This window comes from Sus scrofa, chromosome 11, assembly GCF_000003025.6.
Source record: "Sus scrofa isolate TJ Tabasco breed Duroc chromosome 11, Sscrofa11.1, whole genome shotgun sequence".
In the NCBI taxonomy this organism is placed as follows: domain Eukaryota; kingdom Metazoa; phylum Chordata; class Mammalia; order Artiodactyla; family Suidae; genus Sus; species Sus scrofa.
In genome coordinates, this window is record NC_010453.5 from 20,651,556 (window position 1) to 20,674,192 (window position 22,637).

Genomic DNA, 22,637 nt, shown 5'->3' on the forward strand with positions numbered 1-22,637 from the left:
GATCTTGCTCTACTGCACGGGCTGCATGCCCACAAAACCAGTTTTGTCCTTCCGAAGATGTCATTCACAATCTGATGGCCTAGCTGTTAAATTTTTTTAAGGGTTTTGTTTTGTTTTGTTTGTAATCAGATTTAATTTTCTCAACAGGCAAAGTACATCACAATCAATTTGGTTAAGGCAAGCCAAGGAAGCAAAAGGTCAAGGAACTATTTGTTGTTAAGTCAGCAACCAGCAACTATATTACTCAATTCTTCTAACACTGAGAGAAGGAAGAAAAAAGGACACCGGTGAAGCACCTACTACTTTTCTAGCACAGGTGATTTTTTTCAATGGCTTTTGTTTAACCCCAGCTACCAAATAGGGGAACTGAAATTATGTCCCGGTTTCTAAATAACCTCAAAGGATTAGGCGGAAACATTTTCCACGAGTTAAATGGGGCCAGATCTCGTGTTTATTCAAGCCTCAGCCTTACTAAGCGTCCCCTGAGAAGGGTCGGGACCATAGCGCCTGGCGGGTGCTTGACTTCGGATCCGTCACAGGAAGTGGAGCCGCAGAGAGTTCTCCCGGGAAATGTGAGGTCAGGGAGGCGGGCGCTGGGGGCGGGGTCTTCTGGGCGGAGCCTTCGGGGCGGGGTCGATGAGGGGCGGGGCTGAGGAGTAGGGACCCTAGTGGGCGGGCCCGAGATGGGCGGGTCCGGTGGTTGGGACCGAGGGGCGGGCCCTAGAGGGGGTGGGACCGAGGCGGTGGCACAGCGGCCATGTTGAAGCTCCGCCTTTCCCTGACGGCTACTGCTCGGCCTCCGGCTGCTGCCGTAGGTAAGACTGGGGCTGGGCCGAGGTCCGTACGTCCTGGGCCGGCCAGGGTCTCCTGCTGCACGGATGACACTGTGGGGCTGTGGGGCCGGATAGGGGAGGACGCTGAGGCCTGCGGCGAGTCGCATGGGCGCAAATGCGAAGACCGCGCGGCCTCTGTCCGGGAGAACGACCAAGCCTTGGCAGGAAGCCGAGGGAGGGGCACTGGACCTTTTCCTCTCTGCGCTTCCAAGCATGTGTACCCCGGGGCATTCGGGCGTGCGATCTTTGCGGAGCAGGTGCGGGTGTCTCTAGAGCCCGCTACGCCTCTGTAGCTTTTCCTGCGGGAAGTGGATGTGTCCCCCGCTCGTGGAGGAAGCAGACCCAAAATGTTCGGAGGCCCCATGGGCGCCTGGGTCAGGAAGCCCGTGCGCATCTCCGGACGCTTGCAAGCACTTTCGAAGCCTGATCGTGTTGTAAATGCGCTGTCAGAGTTGTGTAGGGATCTGGAGGTCATGTCTCACGGGGTCGCCAGGGAGATAGCACTTGAGCAGAACTTGGAGGGCATTCGATGTTGCGGGAATAATGATAACTAACATTTGTGTATCATGGCCGGCAGTGTTCCAAGTATGTGAATTAACTTACCTAGTCCCAGGAACAGCCCTATCAGGTAGATCATATTAATAGGCCCATTTTGCAGATGGGGAAATGAGGCATAGGAGTTCCTGCTGTGGCAGTGGGTTAAAGGATCCCTCTTGCCTCATCTGCTACTGGGGTTCAGTCGCTGGCCTGGGAACTTACATATGCTGAGAGTGTGGCCATAAAAAAAAAAAAAAAAAAAAAAAAAAAAAAAAAAAAAAAGAGCTATGAGGTAGTTTGCCCAAAATCACTACCACTACCAAGTACTACGACTTAGTAGTACCTGGTGAAGCCAGAATCTGAACCTGAAGGGTTTGGCTCCACAACCTACCTGGTCCCAAACCGTTATACCATGGCACCCAGTAGAAACATCCAGGCTATCCTAGAATTATGTACATAATTGAGTTCGACTAAATTAAAGTAATAGAAAACAAGGCCAGAAAAATAGTCTGGGACCGTTGAAGACAATTTTAAGAGCCAGGGTGAGGTGTTTAGAGCTCATGGATGCTGTGGGTTTTTCCCTAGGGTGGATTAAAAATTCATCTATGGGCAAGCCATGTGAATTTTTGTGAAGGAAAAGAAATTATGTTTAGTACACAGTTAAAAATGTGATCCCAGTATATATGGAGCCTTATTCATCCTTATCTTTTTGTCAATGTATAGTTTCACTTTTATTTATTTACTTTTTTTTTTTTTTTTTTTGTCTTTTTGCTATTTCTTTGGGCCGCTCCCGAGGCATATGGAGGTTCCCAGGCTAGGGGTCGAATCGGAGCTGTAGCCACTGTCCTACACCAGAGCCACAGCAACTCAGGATCCGAGCCGCGTCTGCAACCTACACCACAGCTCACAACGAGAGATCGTTAACCCACTGAGCAAGGGCAGGGACCGAACCCGCAACCTCATGGTTCCTAGTCGGATTCATTAACCGCTGCGCCACGAGGGGAACTCCTATAGTTTCACTTTTGTTAAGTTTTAATGGCCTCAAGCTTGAAAAAAATCGTATCATTAATTATAGTGTCTTGGTTTTGGTGACATTGGTTTTCAACTACTGGGCTGACAACTGAGTGGGATTAGCTCTCTACACCTATAGCAGCAGCATCCAGGAGTTGCCCAAGCATTTCTCATCAGCCAGTTAATGTGGACAAGCCAACTACGTTTTAAAATTTTAAAGTTTTATCTTTTATGTGTTATTGTGGAAGCTGAGTGAAATATCTGATAAAGTTGGTTTTAAATATGCTATTTTTCCCATGGAATAATGTCAGCAAATAGGTAATCACCTAGGGTACCAGGTCATGTGCTACAGAGTATGTTACATCTACTTCTTAGCTATGTCATACTTTTTATTGAACTTTTTTTTTTTTGATTCATACTTGAAGATTCTTTTTTTGTTGTTGTTGTTGTCTTTTTAGGGCCCCACCCACAGCATATGGAAGTTCCCAGGCTAGGGGTCGAATCAGAGTTGCAGCTGCCTGCCACAGCCAGAGCCACAGCCGCGCCAGATGCAAGCCATGTCTGCCACCTACACCACAGCTCACAGCAACACCGGATCCTTAACCCACTGAGCAAGGCCAGGGATCAAACCCATGTCCTCATGGATACTAGTTGAATTCGTTACCGCCAAACCACAATGGGAACTCGTTAAGGTTTTCGTTTTATTTTTTGCTTCATTCTATCAATTAAAAAAAAAATATTTTAACTTTGTTTTCTCTGGCCAAATGGGAACTATCTGATTTTGCACTTAACTTAAAGGACATTCAAAGAGCATAGGAAATAGACTAGTTATGGATCACTAAAGTAGATGAATAAAAACTAATCTTAAAAATTAATCTTGGGGAGTTCCCGTTGTGGCGCAGTGGTTAACGAATCCGACTAGGAACCATGAGGTTGCGGGTTCGGTCCCTGCCCTTGCTCAGTGGGTTAATGATCCGGCGTTGCCGTGAGCTGTGGTGTAGGTTGCAGACGCGGCTCGGATCCCGCGTTGCTGTGGCTCTGGCGTAGGCCGGTGGCTACAGCTCCGATTAGACCCCTAGCCTGGGAACCTCCATATGCCGCAGGTGCGGCCCAAGAAATAGCAACAACAACAACAACAACAAAATAAATAAAATTAAAAAAAAAAATTAATCTTTAAGACTAATCTTAAAAACTTTCACATAATTGGTAGTTAGAAGTTAAATTTATTCATTAATTTAAAAAAATGATTCTTAGGTACCTCATGTACTAGATACATGATCAGTGAACCATGTTTTGGGAACGCAAACATAGTCCCTGCTAGGTCTAAAAAAATAGGATTTTCCTTGTAGAGTAACTCAACAAATAAATGTTATTCCTTGGTCTCATGTGTATGTATTTTAAAAGTATACATCTATCTCCATTAATTCATTATTTAAGATAGTGTCATACACAAGAATAGCTGAAGTTAATATTCAGTAATTAGTAACATCCTGTGGGCAGTTTGTATAAAAATTGGTCTTTTATAGATTGAAAGCATAAACCTGCGAATAGACGGTAATTCCTCTGTGTGTACTTGTGGTGCCCTAATACTGTAAAAATTAGTCACTCTTCTCTAAAAGACATTTTTGTAAGAGTATTTAAGACCCTCTGGGGAGGCAGGAGAGCATAGTAGCAGAGTAAGGGCTCTGACGTCAGACTTCCTGGTTCACATCCCAGCTCTCCAGCGCACAGATAAGGATTTGGATTTATTGAGGAGACTGCTTAAAGGTAGGTTTGAAACTAATCTCATTTATTTATCATTATTATTATTATTATTGTTGTTGTTATTATTTTGTCTTTTTAGGGCTGCATCCTAGGCATATGAAAGTTCCCAGGCTAGGGGTTGAACTGGAGCTGCAGCTGCTGGCCTACACCACAGCCACAGCAACACAGGATCCGAGCTGCATGTGCAACCTATACCACAGCTCACGGCGGCAGCGCCAGATCCTTAACCCACTGAGCAAGGCCAGGGATCGAACCCAAAACCTCATGGTTCCTAGTCGGATTCGTTAACCACTGAGCCATGACGGGAACTCCGGCAAATTGTACTTTTAATTCACTTGGGAGGAGTTCCTGGCGTGGCTCAGGGGAAACCAATCTGATTAGTATCCACGAGGATGCAGGTTCAATCCCTGGCCTCACTTAGTGGGTTGGGAATCCCATGTTGCTGTGGCTGTGGTATAGGCCGGCAGGTGCAGCTCTGATTCAACCCCTAGCCTAGGAACCTGCATATGCCACTGGTACAGCCCTAAAAAGCAAAAAAAAAATAAATAAATAAAATATTTCACTTGGGAGAGCCTTAGGTTTTACTTGCCGGTTTGTTTTAAAAGGAGGAATGTTGATCTGAAAGTTGTATATATATCTCTTTCTCAGAAAAACTCTCCTAGGAAGAGTAATTTGATCTGGTTAACATATGGGAAAGTGCTTATCACACTGTCAGTGTTCAATAAATGTTATCTATTATTATTATCAAAATTATGATTGATACATCATTTTCCTCCCATTTTAGTATCAACCATAACCATTGACTCCTTTGCTACAGTTAACAAGAAAACTATTAATAATTTTGATCTTCTAAGCTAAAGTAGTAAGTTAATAACTTACTTATATTCTGCCTCTTTCTAAAAAGAATTTGGAGGAGTCCACAGACAAACACACACAAAAAAGCTTGTTAATAAATCAGTAATGACATGCTAAAGTATTAAAGTTTTTAAAATAACAAGTGTAAGTGTACGTATCAAAATTAGTTTCATAATATTATTTATCAGAGAAAATCAGCATGTGGAAAAAATTTAAGGTAGAAACAGTTGTTTGTTTAGATAATTTATCTGAAAAAAGTTTTGTTTCAGATTTTTTTAGCAACGATTTCTCTAGAAATTAATGAGATTAATCTTCACTAATAGGTGAAGAATGGCACTGAAACAGCTTTCCAGCAACAAGTGCTTTGGAGGATTGCAAAAGGTTTTTGAACATGACAGGTAATTACTAAGAAGATACAATTTTAGAAATCTCTCGTTCCCTGCTTCCATCTATTTGATTCTTTCAATAAGCCCGTAAAAGATCCCTGTTGCATGAATTACTATTTACATGGAAAAATACCTGTGGTTTTTATGAGCTTTATTTTATCCAGTTTTGATATTAGTGGTGGTAATATTAGTGATAAAAGCAAATTAAGGATGTGGTCCATTTCACTGCCCAGGAGCAAACCTGTAGTTTAAGATCTTTAGAATTCATTTTTTTGTGAAAACTGATTGGTTTTTTCATACATCTCTTTAGAAACAGAAACAATGTTTAATAATATTAGTGCTACATTGAGTATATTACATTTATTTTTTAATTCATTCTGCTCAAAATGACTATAAACCATGCATGGCATAGGCTCAGGTTGGTTAATCACTATGCTAAATTGGCCCCATTTCTTTAAGGGCTGAAGTACGATCCTTAAATGTTGGTGGAAACAGTTATTTTGGACATTAAATCATTTGTGTTTCTCTCTCAGCTAATGAAGGGCAATTGTTTTGTTTTGTCTTGTTTTGTCTTGGGGCTGTTAAAATTTCAGTGTTGAATTGAAGTGCAAAATGAAATTTGCTATCTACTTACCACCAAAGGCAGAAACTGGAAAATGCCCTGCACTATACTGGCTCTCTGGTGAGTGTTATGCATTTGAGTTTTATAAAACAGTTTCAAGTTCCCTGTGTGGTAGAATCCAACTGCAGCAGCCAGGGTCACTGTGGAGGTGCGGGTTCAATCCCAGCCTGGTGGGGTGGTTTAGTGGTCCAGCGTTGCCGCAGCCGTGGTGTAAAATCGCTGGATTCAGTCCTTGACCCAGGAACGTCCATATGCCCTGGATACGGCCTTTAAAAGGGGGTAGCGGGGAGAGTCTCTTTATCTTTTTAACTGGCTTATCTTACTCTTCAGTCCTGACTTATTGGTGTGTTTCTGAACTGTTTATGAAAGACTTGAGAAGCCTGTCATAGTCTCTTACTTTATCCTGAGAATAATTTCAGACCTGCTGAATTACGCTTACTTTGCTTCCTTTTCCATTAGACCAAGTAGTTTAACAGAGAATATAAAGTTCTAGACTCAGTGGCAAGAGCTTAGATAAGTTTTCTTTGTACCTTCCCAAGCATTTCTTAGCGACTTTACCATGCAGATAGAACAATTTCAGGTAAAACCAGCATACCTGTGGAATGCTAATTGGAAACCAGAGACAAGTAACTGCTTACAGTGATCTCTAGAATGCTGTACTTGGACTCAGATCTCCTCTGGCAACAATCTGGAACATCATACTAAGGCTGCTTAACCAGGGTTAATCTTAAGATTGTCAAATGGATCGTGAGAGAGTAACTTTGAACCTTTGTGCTAACTTTTATTTCACAAGATCTTGGCACTTCCTCTTTAGAAGCAAACATAAGAAGAACTCATAGAAACCAAATTACGTCATAGAGTTCTGTTTTTGTTTCTCTAAAATTGCTTCTTCTAACTTTGGTTTAATAAATCTTCCCTTATCTATGTTTCATCGAGGCTAAGCCTCAAATACCAGTCTTTAAAAATGAGAATAGATATTTTATTTAAAAAAGGTAAAAATGAAGTGCTTACCTAATTTCAACTGATTTCTTTGATGGGGAAGAGCAAACAGACCAGTTCTGCTAGAAGAGCACCGAGTATCGCCAAAAGCAACAACAAATTATATGTCTGTTTTAGAAACGTAGTATGGTGAGGCTAAAAATGATCTTAGAAATCATGTAACCTATATAATAGGAAATTATCCCACAGGATTAGGGAAATTATATATCACCCAAGGTCACTCAAAGAGTGAACAAGTTTTCTGACGTGTGGTTCAAAGCTGTGTTCAGTCTTTTCTCCTATTTTTGCATTTTGTTTTTCGTGAGAGCTCTATTTCTTGTTACAGGAGTAAAGTAAAGGGGTCATGTCTCTTGTTAAAGGAGTAATAACCCAGTTTGGAAGTACCAGGGTGTTGTGTAACATGTACTGCAATGAAAGGTCTGAACTTCTAACCACGATTGAAATCTGTCAGGACATATCATCTGAGTGTTTTGTTGGGTTTTGTTTTTGTTTTTGTTTTGCTTTTTAGGGTCACACCCCAGCATATAAAGGTTCCCAGGCTAGGGGTCCAATCAGAGTTGTAACCACCAGCCTATGCCACAGCCACAGCCATGTCAGATCCGAGCCGTGTCTGCGACCTACACGACAGCTGACGGCAACGCCAGATCCTTAACCCACTGAGTGAGGCCAGGGATCGAACCCACAACCTCATGGTTCCTAGTTGGATTCGTTTCCACTGTGCCACGACGGGGACTCCCAAGTGTGTTTTAGATGTTTCCAGAGAACAGAACTAGACTAGTGAGTAGTTACATAGTGAAGCAGATTTTGATCCATTGGGTTTGTTATAATGTTTCATTTATACACCATATTGCCATTATACAGTTTGAAAAATCCTGAATTCCCAGATATATCTGCTCCAAAGGACTTCAGTATTTGAAATTTAGAGAGTGACTTTCAAAGGACAGCTATGGGAGCATTTAACCTAAGACCGTTCTTAGATTAATACTGTTATAAATTCTATAAGAAGGGGAACTTTAATGTCTTTTCAGCGTTATTTCTTAAAAAAAAATCTTTGTAATAATAAATGAGCTTGTTTTCCTGTTTTACAAAAAGATTAAAGCTTATAAACTGTTCACAGTATAACATGAGATAACAATGTTTTTGATCTTCAGGTTTAACTTGCACAGAACAAAATTTTATTACAAAATCTGGTTATCATCAAGCTGCCTCAGAACACGGCCTTGTCGTCATTGCTCCAGATACCAGCCCTCGTAAGTCTTTTTTTATGAGATCTTTTGTGAAAATATAAGTCTTAAAGACTAAGGTCTAAGCGGCATAACATTTACACAATTCATATTTTTGCTATTTATTAATCTTTGAAGCAACATCATGACTGTAAAATACCATGCTGTACTTCTTCCTCACTGAATTTTACTCATCACATCACTCGTATTTTTCCCATTTTACAGATGAGGATACTTTAAAACAGAGCTTGAGCAACTCAATTAATAATAGGTCACATTGGGAGTTCCTGTTGTGGGTCAGCAGTAACAAACCCAACTAGTATCCATGAGGATGCAGGTTTGACCCCTGACCCTACTCGGTGGGTTAAGGATCCGATGTTGCCATGAGTTGTGTGTGGGTTGTCAGCTGTAGTAGCTCTCATTCGACCCCTAGCCTGGGAACTTCCATATGCCGTGGATGCAGCCCTGAAATACAAAAATAATAATAATAATAATATGTCCTATTGGCACTAGTTCCAAAATAACCTACATGCTTAGGAAGTGATTTTTTTTTTTTTTAATTCCTTGGGTAAACTGCTTTGTCACATGATAATTAACTTTTCTCATTTCTGTTAGTCATCAGACAGTCATACAGTTAAACAAGTATTAGTTTTAATATAAATGATTATAATGCTTACCTTAGGGAAATGAGAATATCAAATGTTTGAGAATTCAGTCCAAATCAAGATAGTTGAAACTTGTTTTGTGACCCTGGAATGGTTAGGAAACGGAATTTAAATGGGAGCTAAAACCATCTGGAAGTAAAATGGCTGGACTCGTGAAGCAGTTCATTTCCTTTCATGGTTCATATTATGTAAAAGTAAGACATGTCTCACAGGAGATGTAATAAAATGTTTAATTCAGAATAGCATCAAAAATATAAAATGGAATAATTCGTACCTTCTTTATTAAAGAACTGAGAAAAGGGAAATGATTATTCTCTATATGATAAAATAATCCAATAGGGGAAAAAAGCATATAAAATTTCCTAATGACCATAAATGGAAAAATGCCACATTCCTGGATGGGCAAACCGACAATATTATGAAGTCATTTCCATCAAATTACATATCACTGTAATTTTATTTGAAATCCCATTGGTTGGCTTTTTAACTGTATACAGGTATAAAAAATAAAACCTACTAAGTTTTAAGAAGAATATCAGAAAATCCCACTGGGGGATGGGTAAATAGGGAAAACATGATGGGGTGACTCAAGTACATGAGGAGACATTTTCAGTTCAAGACAGAGAATTGAACACAAGCATTTATCCCCCTCATCCTTAAAGATTACAGTGGTACAGACGGAGTTCCTCTCATGGCTCAGTGGTTAACGAATCCGACTAGGAACCATGAGGTTGTGGGTTCGATCCCTGGTCTTGCTCTGTGGGTTAAGGATCGGGGGTTGCTGTGGTTCTGGCGAAGGCTGGGGGCTACAGCTCCGATTAGACCCCTAGCCTGGGAACCTCCATATGCTGCGGGAGCAGCCCTAGCTAGCAAAGGCAAAAGAGACAAAAAAAAAAAAAGAATACAGTGGTACAGAGAAGTGAAGAAGTGTTGGTCACGGGGAGTGTTCTCAGAGAAGGAATCTGAACACGTCTCTGCAAGAGACAAAGAGGGGATAAGCACTTTGATGGGTAAAACAGAGTGAGGAAGGGTATGTTCAGAGTGCAGTGGAGGGAGCTTCCTCAACCGAGAAAGCCAGTGCTTTACCTTGTCGGTGAACACCCCAGCCCGCAGGGTCATTTCCTCCCCTGCCTCATTGGCCAGAACGAGTCACATGGCCTGACTCAGAGGGCCCGGAAGTACCCGCCCCAGCAGGCAGAGAGCCGATAATATTTGGTGAACAGCCTTAAGGCACATGAAATTTCAGGTTCCTTTTAAGGTGTGTTGTTAAACATGGGCCATTACTACAAAGTAAATGAAGCGACAAGATTTCTTCTTTCCTAGGTGGCTGTAATATTAAAGGCGAAGATGAGAGCTGGGATTTTGGCACTGGGGCCGGATTTTATCTGGATGCTACTGAAGATCCTTGGAAAACTAACTACAGAATGTACTCTTATGTAACGGAGGAGGTAATTTCATTTGTATTGTAACTATTGCTAAAAGTTTGATTTTAGACACAAGGTCCTTCTAGTCCCAAGAATTTTAAATTAATATATGGTATTATTGAATCTATTTGGTATATGTTTATTATCTTAGTAAAAATTCCAAAGTTTAAAGAGTTGAATTATTATTTTGATGCCTGTATACACTACCCATATTATACAGAGAAAATAGTACATGAAAAAGCTTTGTATTTCTTTTTATTTTTTCTATTATAGCTGATTTACAATGTTCTGTCATTTTCTGCTGTACAGCAAAGTGACCCAGTCGTACATATAGTCTTTTTCTCACATTATCTTCCATCATGTTCCATAAAACTTTGCATTTCTTTGACAGCAGGTTCATTCAGATGTATTTCAAAGTGATTAACCGTAATCAGGATAAATGATAATGCTTCTATTAATAATAGTTGTGTGCAGTTTATGCATTTTCTAAATTTTATATGACTTTAACTGTTAATGTGCACCTCATAAAAACTCAGAAACAATAATATAAAATTTGAATCACCCGTAATTCTGTCACTTCAAACAAGAATTACATTTTGGTATATTTCAAGCTTTTTGTTATGACTAGTTTTCATGTAATTATAAAACATTTTTTTATCTCGTTCTTTTTAGTTGTGTAAAATAAATGTTTGTTAATATTCTCTATTTGTAACATAATTTTAATAATTGGGTAGTATTCTGTCATACGACATGAATACTTTTTCCTAACAGAGGCTATATTTATGTATGTATTATTTACCATAAAATGTGTTACTGCATTTGATTATCTTTGAATATAATTTTTCCCCATAAAGACTTTTCCCTTAGAATAGACTCCAGGAAGTGAAATTACTAGATCAAAATTTAGAACACTTTAAAGTTTCTTTCCACATTATCTTCTTTTTTGTTTGTTTGTTTTTTTTTTTGTTGTTGTTGTTGTTGTTGTTGCTATTTCTTGGGCCGCTCAAGCAGCATATGGAGGTTCCCAGACTAGGGGTTGAATCGGAGCTGTAGCCACCAGCCTACGCCAGAGCCACAGCAACGCGGGATCCGAGCCGCGTCTGCAACCTACACCACAGCTCACGGCAACGCCGGATCGTTAACCCACCGAGCAAGGGCAGGGACCGAACCCGCGACCTCATGGTTCCTAGTCGGATTCGTTAACCACTGCGCCACGACGGGAACTCCTCCCACATTATCTTCTTAAAGTTGCTTTCCAAGTTGGATGTGCCCTATAGTCTCCAGTAGTAATATTAATAATCATTGGCTGACTTTTTTTTTTTTTGTCTTTTTAGGGCCACACCCACAGCATATGGAGGTTCCCAGCATATGGAGGTTCCCCCAGGCTAGGGGTTGAATCAGAGCTGGAGCTGCCAGCCTACACCACAGCCACAGCAATGCCAAATCCGAGCCTTGTCTGAGACCTTCACCACAGCTCATGGCAGCACCAGATCCTCAACCCACTGACCGAGGCCAGGGATCGAACCTGTGTCCCCACAGATACTAGTCCAGTTCGTCACTGCTGAGCCATGACGGGAACTCCCTATCTGACATTTTTTAAAATCTTTGCAAGTGTAAACAACTCTAAGACTGTGATTTTCGAAGTATTGATTATTGTATGTAACTTTGAAAAAGTCTGAACTTATTTCTCTCCTATCTTTTGTCCAACTATTCTCTCTAGCTTCCCCAACTCATAAATGCCAATTTTCCAGTAGACCCCCAAAGGATGTCTATTTTCGGCCACTCCATGGGAGGCCATGGAGCTCTGATTTGTACTTTGAAGAATCCTGGAAAATACAAAGTAAGATGACCTAAACTTCTAATGACAGATGTTTCTCTTGCATAATATACTATTAGGAACTTTCAAAGATTGAAATTAAGATACTGTTGTTTTCGTTTTGAGATTAACTTTTCTGGTGTTGGGAATTTCAAGGGGTTGTGGGGGAAGAGTATTAAATCTGACCACACAGTATATGCTGCAAAATCAGAAGTATGGAACTTGTATCCCAGACGTTTCTCGTTGGTTTGCTAGTGGTATTAGAAAGCAGTTGTCATTGCTTCTATTCAAACTATAGTTTTCTAGATTTTTTTTCCTAGAAGTTATCCTTGATTAACATTATTTTGGCAGTATGTTATCATTTACTTATATTTTTATCAAGAATATTTTTGTAAAGTTAACTTTTTCAGTGGAAAAATGAGTAGAAACTCATAAACTTCCTTTTGTGCCTTTATAATGAAAATGTCATGCATTGCTTTACATTATTTTAGCACTTAGATTTTATTAGCCCTCTTAATAGAACACACAAAGGATGTGGTATCTGGAGAGGCGTTCAATCTAAGCCTGTAATACAGCAAAAGGAAAACTGTTCATAGGGATTTTCTCAGCAAGTCCGAGTTTTTAAGCGAGTTGCAGATATCTGTTCATATTTGATTTAGCAAAATATAACTTGTTTTTAAATTTATTTTTGTCTCTAAAGTCTGTGTCAGCATTTGCTCCAATTTGCAACCCAGTGCTCTGTCCTTGGGGCAAAAAAGCCTTTAGTGGATATTTGGGAACAGATGAAAGTAAATGGAAGGTAGGTACTGGATGACTGTCTTTTTTTTTTTTTTTTTTTTTTTGTTGTTGTTGATATTATTGCTATTTCTTGGGCCGCTCCAGCGGCATATGGAGGTTCCCAGGCTAGGGGTTGAATCGGAGCTGCAGCCACCGGCCTACGCCAGAGCCACAGCAACGTGGGATCCGAGCCGAGTCTGCAACCTACACCACAGCTCACGGCAACGCCAGATCGTTAACCCACTGAGCAAGGGCAGGGACCAAACCCGCAACCTCATGGTTCCTAGTCGGATTCGTTAACCACTGCGCCACGACGGGAACTCCTGGATGACTGTCTTAATACTCGTTCTTTTTTTTTTTTTGTAATGATTTTTATTTTTTCCATTATAGTTGGTTTACATTGTCCTGTCAATTTTCTACTGTACAGCAAAGTGACCCAGGCACACATACATATGTACATTGTTTTTCTCACATTATCCTCCATCACGTTCCATCATAAGTGACTAGATATAATTCCCAGTGCTATACAGCAGGATCTCATTGCTTATCCAAAGGCAATAGTTTGCATCTGTTAACCCCAAATTCCCGGTCTATCCCACTCCCTCCCCCTCGGCAACCACAAGCCTGTTCTCCAAGTCCATGAGTTTCTTTTCTGTAGAAAGGTTTATTTGTGCTGCATATTAGACTCCAGATATAAGTGGTATCATATGGTATTTATCTTTCTCTTTCTGACTTACTTAGTATGAGAGTCTCTAGTTCCATCCATGTTGCTGCAAATGGCATTATTTTGTTCTTTAATACTCATTCTTAAGTTTCCATAGTTGTTTCTTTTTAGGGCATACCCATGGCATATGGAGGTCCCAGGCAAGGGGTCAAATCGGAGCTACAGCTGCCAACCTACACCACAGCCACAGCAACTTGGGATCCAAGTTGAGTCTGCAACCTACACCACACCTCACAGCAATGCTGGATCCTTAACCCACTGAGTGAGGCCAGGGATGGAACCCTAATTCTCATTGATCCTAGTCAGGTTCGTTAACCACTGAGCCATGATGGGAACTCCTCATTCTTAAGTTTTCAAATTTGTTCAGTAGCTACACACTACAGACATCATATTCCTAACTTACTCAAGGATCCAGAGTGAGAAATAATTAGCAAAAGTGCATACATATAACAAAAACAATTAAGAATGGTTTTTTAATTGTATTGAATCGTGGCAGATATTCTGAGGCTACATTTTTTTTCTACTAATGATTAATTTATGTTTATTTTCCTAAATTAACATCCCCAAAATATCCCATATTTAAACTTACCTCTTATTAACATGTGCTTAATTGTATTATAAGAACCATAAGGCTTGGCTTTTCATTTTGTTTTATCTGTTTCAAAATCCAGCATCTCTCAGATTTGGATTTTAAATTCTAGACTTAAAAGCTTTTAAAAATAGATAATGTGTATATAATGTACATTTATGAGTATATTTCCAACAGCAAGATTACTATTTCAAGCACAGGAGCAGATGCTTCCAAATGAAAATTTTTTAATGGCTCTTTTTCCTGAGACTGATTTTACTCTTGTGCAGAAATGGGCTATTTGCAAACTCCACCAAGAGTTTGAATATTTTGCAAATGAATTCATCATCTTGTGCATATTAATAAGTAGAAAATACTTGAGTGGGGGTCTTATTTCTGTGGATTCAAAGTCATTTACCCATGGACCCCTATTTTATTTAAGATCGGTCCCTGAAATTCTGACACATTTGCAAGGTTAATCTTTTGGTCACTAGATTATTGTTTGGCTTAGGCTTAAATTTTTATTAGATGGGAAGAATGCTAGAAATTATTGCTGTTAATTACTTTGAGAACAGTGCATTGAGAATGTATGTGCATCGGTGTTTCGAGCCCTCACCACGTGCAGAGTCTGTGTAGCGTTTTAAGATCTTGTGTCATGAAGGTGATGACCCTTTACTGTCCACAGGGGTCTTATGGTCTAATAGAAGAGATGTACAGGAGTTCCCGTCGTGGCGCAGTGGTTAATGAATCCAACTAGGAACCATGAGGATTAGGGTTCGGTCCCTGGCCTTGGTCAGTGGGTTAAGGATCCGGCGTTGCCGTGAGCTGTGCTGTAGGTTGCAGACGCGGCTTGGATCCCGAGTTGCTGTGGCTCTGGTGTAGGACGGCAGCTGCAGCTCTGATTCGACCCCTAGCCTGGAAACCTCCATATGCCGCAGGTGCGGCCCTAAAAAGGCAAAAAGACAAAAAATAAAATAAAATAAAAGGGAGAGAGAAGAATAAAAAATAACTGATTCAAAGAAGTAGGGGAGAAGTAGCTTATAAAGGAACCTACTTATATCATTTTTCTCCAAGTGGCAGTGGATTTTACTATCTTGATTATGCCATATTTATGCTATTATTTAATTTGTTCTTAGAATAAGGAGGCCATGCAGAATTAGGAAATCATAGACCTTACAACTAGTGTGACTTCATAGGGCTCATTCCACTCTCACCTTTTAAGATTAAAGAAACCAAGTTTAAAAAGCATGGTACTGGAGTCCCCACTGTGGCTCAGTGGAAGTGAATGTGACCAGCATCCATGAGGACGCAGGTTCGATCCCTGGCCTTGCTCAGTGGGTTAAGGATCCAGCATTGCTGTGAGCTGTGGTGTAGGTCACAGACTTGGCTTGGAGGTAACATTGCTGTGGCTGTGGTGTAGCCCAGCGGCTACTGCCCCAGTTTGACCCCTAGCCTGGGAACCTCCATATATTTCGGCCCTAAAAAGGCAAAAATTAATTAATTGAATAAAATAAAAACACGATACTTTAGAAGGGGAAATCTTTGGGGTTTTGTTTATCCTGATGCATAAAAGTTGTGGTTACTGAGTATACATGAGCAACTAACATTTAAAGATGGGTGGTAAAATAGAAAGTTGTAACGAGTGGCAGCTCCTCAGATAATAAATTTGTGTCATTAATATGATTCAGATTATTCAAGTCTTTCTGAAAGTTCCTGGAGCCAGGAGACATTTGGTGCTGTTCAACAGACTGCACAAGAGAGACTGATGTCTGGAATTAGAGTCAACAAGAAGAGACACAAAAACAGACTATTCTTTTGAAGTAGAGAGTATTTGGAAATATAAAAAGATAACGGAGTTAGAAGAAATAGTCAATTTGTGAAAAGATTTACAAAGGGAAAAAAAAAATACGTTTTTTGGAGTTGAGAAGTGATTAAGAACCTTAAAGATTTAGAAGAAAAAAAGCTATAATATGAAGAATACTTGAGATGCAGAATTCTTGCTATTGGTCTAGGCTGCTTAGAGTAGGGAAGAGGCTATAATTGAGACTAAAATTCTAAAGACCTTATAAATAAACACCAGACAAGCAAACCTAAAAGTATACTCTCAAGTTAATCAGCCTTAGAGCTTAAAAACTTAAATATTTTTTGCGGTTCTAGTATAGGACAGTCTGAAGAATATCTTTCTGGGCACTTTCAAATTTATTTTTCTTGATTTCGCTTCTCTTTTTTAGGCTTATGATGCTACCCATCTTGTGAAGTCCTATCCAGGTTCTCAGCTGGATATACTAATTGATCAAGGAAAAGATGACCAGTTCCTTTCAGATGGACAGTTACTACCTGATAACTTCATAGCTGCTTGTACAGAAAAGAAAATCCCTGTTGTTTTTAGATCACAAGAGGCAAGTACTAAGAAACCTTAGCTTATTCTAAATGAACTGCAACAAAGCAAGATTCCACAGTATTTTCTTAATTTATTTTAGAATTTAGAAAGCTCCCTCTTGTAGCTTTTTTTTCCCCCTCCCCTGGCATGTGGAAATTCCTGGGCCAGGGCTTGAACCCGCCTCACAGCAGCACCTCGGGCTGCCACATGAAAAGGCCAGATCCTTAATCTGATGCATCACAAGCGAACTCCAGATAATTTTTCAATTATGAGACACTTAAAGTGAACTCCAGGTAAGTTTCCACTTATAAGACACTTAAAGTGAAAGCCTCCCTTTCAAGTTATTGATATCTAAGACCAAATTCCACACAGATCGGAAAACTTTGACAGTGAAGAGTGTTTGGTGTTTAACTATAGCTATAAGTGAGGTAACAAACTTATGGGTTTTTTTCCAAATGACTTTTCACTTCTTGGCACTAGCGGTGCTGGATGCCTCTCCTGCTTCCCCTATGTCTGTGCCAGGAAGTTCTGTTGTTACCACCAACAAAAAAGTTTCAGCCTGCCAACAAAGACTGAAAAATCTCTAGTTTGTTATAAAAAGAGCCTAGTTAGAACAGTGATGAAATTCTTCGAGGGAAAAAAAGTCAATTTATTTATTTCTAAAATGCCGATATCCCAAGCAACTGACAGAGTCATCTGTATCAAATGAACAGTCAAGACGAAGCATTCAATTCTTTAAAAAAAAAAAAAAAAGAGAGAGAGAGAGAAAGTCTTGAAATCATCCGTCAGTCTTCAGCTCAGGCACAATTTCCCGTTCACTTTCCTCCCTGCACGGTCAGGTTAAGAGTGAACCACGTCGGCTGCAGCGGATGAGGTTTAGGTTTATCGTAATTGAATGAGCGACTGAATGGACAGGCCTGGGCAGTGGCCTCAGAGAGGCTGCTTTTCAGATTTTCAAGCCAACGTCCACAGACTTCAGATTACCTCAGGTCTCAGGGTCTTATAATCAGCTTATCATTTCAAGTATTTCATTATGAAATAGGAGCTGTGAGGGATTAACTAAGCCAAACATAATGGAGGATAAATATAAATAAGTGGTCTAAGGAGGACAAAGAACAATTATTGCCATCATGTACATGGTTCACCTAACTTCATTTTCCTTTTTTTTTTTTTTTTGTCTTTTTGCTATTTCTTTGGGCCGCTCCCGAGGCATATGGAGATTCCCAGGCTAGGGGTTGAATAGGAGCTGTAGCCACCGGCCTATGCCAGAGCCACAGCAACACGGGATCCGAGCCTCGTCTGCCACCTACACCACAGCTCACGGCAACGCCGGAATGTTAACCCACTGAGCAAGGGCAGGGACCGAACCCACAACCTCATGGTTCCTAGTCGGATTCGTTAACCACTGAGCCATGACAGGAACTCCGTCTGTACCACTGTAATCTTTAAGGATGAGGGGGAACTCCCATTTTCCTCTTTTTAATGGTGTTCAATGCTCATCATCTACATTTATTCTCTACCAAGTGTCAAAAAAATTTGAGAGGGAAGTTGTAGTGTGTAGCGATATGTATTTGTTTCCTCATTTTTCTTTTTCTGCTTTGGTTTCAGTGTATCTAAATTGAGAATGTGCAAGGGAGCAGAATTCTGATAGCTAGTGTACACAGATCAAGTCTTAGTCTCATGCGGAACAGACCCGTGTGTCTTTATTATTGGTTATCAAAATAACATAGTGAAGAAAAAATTTCAGTGACTTAATGGAAACTTCCAGAAACAACACTGAAGCAAGGCTATAGTACCTCCTCAAGTCTCAGGCCGTTTTTGAGGATTCATAAGTTGTTTTAGCCCCTGTGCCTGCCTCTTATAAGGAGGAAGGAGTACTGCACGGAGTTGTAAAAGCTTTCACTAATCAGTATCCCACACTTAGCACAATTATTTAGCTCATAAGCTCCCAGGAAGTGCTTATTAAATAAACAAATGGGGGAGTTCCCATCATGGCTCAGTGGTTAATGAATCCGACTAGGAACCATGAGGTTGCGGTTCGATCCCTGGCCTCGCTCAGCGGGTTTAGGATCCGGCATCGCAGTGAGCTGCGGTGTAGGTCGCAGACTCAGCTCAGATCCCGTGTGGCTGTGGCTGTGGTGTAGGCCGGCAGCTGCAGCTCCGATTAGCCTGGGAATCTCCATGTGCCACAGGTGTGGCCCTAAAAAGAAAAAATAAAATAATATAATAAATAACAGTAATAATGGTGGCTGCCTACTATGTGCCTGAAACTGCACAGTGCTAAACATCGTGAAGCTGAGCGTAAGACAGCTGAGTCACGTTAGGGTTTTTGTTAACTAGTGTTTCGAGGCATCTGTTCCCTTGCATCTATATCTGTTTTCAACCAGATCCATCTTTTCATCTGTGAAAAATGACAGGTACTACTTGGTGATCTATTTCACAAGTTTTGTGGCCTGAGAATCATGGGCATGGTTAACGTTTTAACGATTTAAGAGGTAGAGTGGAAAATGCTTTTCTTTAACTTTCTTTCTATAAGAAACTGTCCCTCATCAATAAACTTAACTAATAAGCTGTGACTGCTCTAATCAGTGAGAGATGTGAAACCAAGTAATTCCAAGGCTCAGCCTTAATTTTGACGTCTCTCCTGTCCGATTCCCTTCTAGCGTGTGGCCACTGGCAACAGGAGAGATTGCTTTTAAGTTACTTGGATGATTTAAAACGCTTTCCTAACTGCTGTTCCCAAGATACGCATTACCCAGCCCTGGAAGTAAGAGATTGAGAACATCTCTCATTGTTCATCAAACCTTAGAGTCTTTGCCTTGTTCCCTGAAACCCGGGTGATGTTTTTATTAGTCTGTTTTTATTTCTTAAGTGCTTAGAAAAATTCCCATTTCCTCCCATCAGCGATTATTCACTCGATTAAGTTAAAGCCAAAAATCCTTCTTAGACTTTTATCTTTCCCATCGTATTCCATTTTGTTTTAATTTTCTCTTGGCTAGGTAAGGCCTGTCTCAAAAATCATCTGGTGTTTTGATGCCCGTAGGTTTTTCCTACCCTGTGTTTCTTTTTTTTTTTTTTCTTTTTTTCCTTTGAAAACTACTTATTTTGCTCTCAGAGGACACCCTGAGCCAGGATTCCCTCTTCCTTTACCATTGATTACCTGACAGCAGTTTTATTTGACCAGAAAGATCTGTTTCAACTCCCCTGTCTGACACATAACATTTTTTCTCTCTGCTTCATGATGGTTTTAAAAAGTTTACTGACTTTTTTACCCAGTTTAGTTTTTTGGCTGAGGGACATCAGGGTTTAATGAGTTACTCCTTTTTTTAATCAGATAAAGATATGATATGATTTTACCGCGTGGGAGGTGGAATGCTTCCCGTGATTTATGATGGCTGTGTTTAACTTCCCGGTGATAGAGCCTTGGGGTGTTTGTTCTCTCTCTGGATGGTTTGTGTGCTTATTCTGTGTTTTAGCATTCTCTTGTTGGTGTTAGTGCATTTCTTTTGTGAGTTGAAACTCTTGCCCAGGAGTCTAAGCTCTCTGAATTGAGTCTTTTAGTCCTTGTGGATGTGACCACATGTTTACTCTGAACATTTAATCAACAGGTTCTTTCCTCTGCTCGCAAATGAAACAGCGGCCTCGAGGAACGAGGCTCTGCGGAATGTTTGCTTTTCTTCCCACATTTTTGCTATTCTTTTTTTTCAGTGACAGTGTTGAAGTGTAATAAGCTTTGCTTGGATTCCTAACCTTCCTCATATTGTGATAGTTTGATTATTTATAAGCAAATTAGGGGCAGGAGAGGTACATTTAATGTCCTTAGCACTGATGTTTCGGAATGGTGACGCATCTTGTTATCTCCCTATTCTGTCCTCTAGGGTTATGATCACAGCTACTACTTCATCGCAACCTTCATTACCGATCACATCAGACATCACGCCAAATACCTGAATGCGTGAGAAACGTCAGATAAGAGACGCCCTCCAGGGTTCTGAAACTGTAATAAACAGAGTGACAAAGAAAGAGTTTAAAACACTGGATTTCATAATGCTATAAATGCTTCCTTCTCCAATTGAATCACCCTCTGAATAAATATATCAAACCGCCTTCTGATTTAAAAAGTTATTTTACCAGTGTTCACGTGGGAAATAGTTCATTCTTTACAGCTTTTTCGAGGTCATTTGGAAACGACCCAGGACATAAACTATGAATGTAATCCCAGTTCAGATCATGGAATGTGAACTCTGGAACAGAGGGTTTGAAGGTAATTGAGCCTAAACTCATCTTTGCAGACTTCAAGCCTCTGAAGGCAGGGACTGTCTTCTTCCGGTTCATTGTTATATATCTAGTGACTCGCAACTGCTTGGCTTCTAGTATTCATTAACTGTTAGTTATTGGATAAGGAAATAGGCGCAGAAAGATGAGGTGAATTTCCCATCATTACACAGTTATTTGTGGGAGAATCTAAGATTTGAAGTCAGATTTCTGGAAGCCCATCAGTGATACTTCTTTTCGTATCTGTCAAGTAGATTTGCGGACATTGGTTTATGGATATCTCTCAAAAGACAAGAATTAAATATTAAGATTCAGTATGAAAATATAGGTAGTTAGGAAACTTGTTTCATATGTTACTATAAATACAAATATTTTCCTTTAGTTACACGCAGAAATTTCATTTGATGAGCTTGCCAAGAAAAGTAAATCAGTCTCTTGGTAAATTCCAAAGTGTGTTCCTTGAAGAACTTAAGGGACGGATTTTTGAAAGATGATAAGTGAAGTCTGGTTTTTAAAGAAGCATATTTTTCTGTTACAGAGCACAAAGTTTATACATTTTAAACATTTAATAAGAATGCGTATTACATGGTAATTGAGGAAGACTTCAGGTTCTTAAAAATAATGCTGTTTAAGTGTCCGCAGTCAGTCCCGAGCCTTCTGATGAGCTATACCCAAAATGGTTCTAAGTCTAAACAGATTTGTGTCCTTCTCATAAGGAAGATATTTTTTTAAGTTCACAAATTTTTTGCATATTGTTGGTAATTCCTTTGGAAATAAAAATTGTGTGGTCTTAAAATCATTGCATTAGTTGAGGATTAAACCATAGAAGCAGAACCAGTAGTAGATACATACGTTAAGAGATTTTTACAAGGAACTGGCTCATATGATTGTGGGGGCTGGCCAAGCAATCTAAATCAGGAAGGGAAGTTCAAAAACAGGATGGGACTCCTTGGGCAGGGCTGAAGCTGTTGTCCACAGTTGGAATTTTCTCTTTCTCAACCAGTCTTGCTTTTAAGGCCTTCTAACTGAGTGAGGCCCACCAGATTTTCCAGAATAATCCTTATTTTAGTTGATTAAGGATTTTGGTTATATCAGCAAAAATCCCATTATTGCAACCCCTAGATTAGTGTTTAATTGAATTAACTGGGAACTACAGCCTTGCCAGGTTGGCACATCATAAGAAAAGAGCTGCTTTGCCTTTTTGCAGGGTAAATACAAAACCATTTAACTACTTAGTAAGTAGTTACTAACATACCGTCAATGATAACAAAGACAAAGGCCTTCAGAATTGACCATGAGGACAGACAGGAAGCCAGTAAATTTGAACTTGGTTTTAAGATCCTGGCCTTAGGGTGGGATGAAGTCTTACATGTACCTCAACTCATGTATACCTGTGTTTCCCCCATCAGAAAAAAATTCTCAGTCTGTCACATAAGAAACCATATCAACCATTTTATAGTAAACAACAAATAACCTAAAAATGAACTCCTAATGCCAGTGCTTCTAAAAGTCACCTGATAGATTCAGGTATAAAAAGAAGCAAAGGAATTGACAGATTTCCTGAATCCCTGTAAATCACTCTACAATGTTGTAAAACCCTCTTTAAGATCCCTTTAAGAAACAACACAGGAAGTTCCCGTTGTGGCTTACTGGTTAATGAACCCAACTAGCATCCATGAGGACTAGGGTTTGATCCCTGGCCTTGCTCAGTGGGTTAAGGATCCGGCATTGCCATGAGCCATGGTGTAGGTCACAGACACACCTTGGATCTGGCGTTG

The 22,637-nt window shown here is 40.1% G+C and overlaps 1 protein-coding gene across 2 annotated transcripts; it reads left to right on the forward strand.

Annotated features, from left to right (window-relative positions):
* On the forward strand, nt 749-20,691 carry ESD (esterase D). Of its 2 annotated transcripts, XM_005668414.3 has the most exons (10): nt 757-815; nt 4,098-4,148; nt 5,324-5,398; nt 5,980-6,068; nt 8,159-8,257; nt 10,219-10,343; nt 12,040-12,159; nt 12,836-12,934; nt 16,436-16,603; nt 20,463-20,691. In XM_005668414.3, exons 3-10 carry the CDS (start codon nt 5,331-5,333, stop codon nt 20,541-20,543), a joined length of 849 nt encoding a protein of 282 aa, XP_005668471.1. In that variant the 5' UTR covers nt 757-815; nt 4,098-4,148; nt 5,324-5,330; the 3' UTR covers nt 20,544-20,691. The 2 variants fall into 2 exon arrangements, with proteins under 2 accessions (NP_999225.1, XP_005668471.1); NM_214060.1 differs by lacking the exon at nt 4,098-4,148 and having other exon boundaries at nt 749-815; nt 20,463-20,690.

Coding starts and splice junctions, on each gene's coding strand:
- ESD (NM_214060.1), top strand. CDS start 5,331: ATGGCACTGAAACAGCTTTCCAGCAACAAGTGCTTTGGAGGATTGCAA. Junction 8,258..10,218: donor TGCTCCAGATACCAGCCCTC/GTAAGTCTTTTT, acceptor CTTCTTTCCTAG/GTGGCTGTAATATTAAAGGC. Junction 10,344..12,039: donor ACTCTTATGTAACGGAGGAG/GTAATTTCATTT, acceptor TATTCTCTCTAG/CTTCCCCAACTCATAAATGC.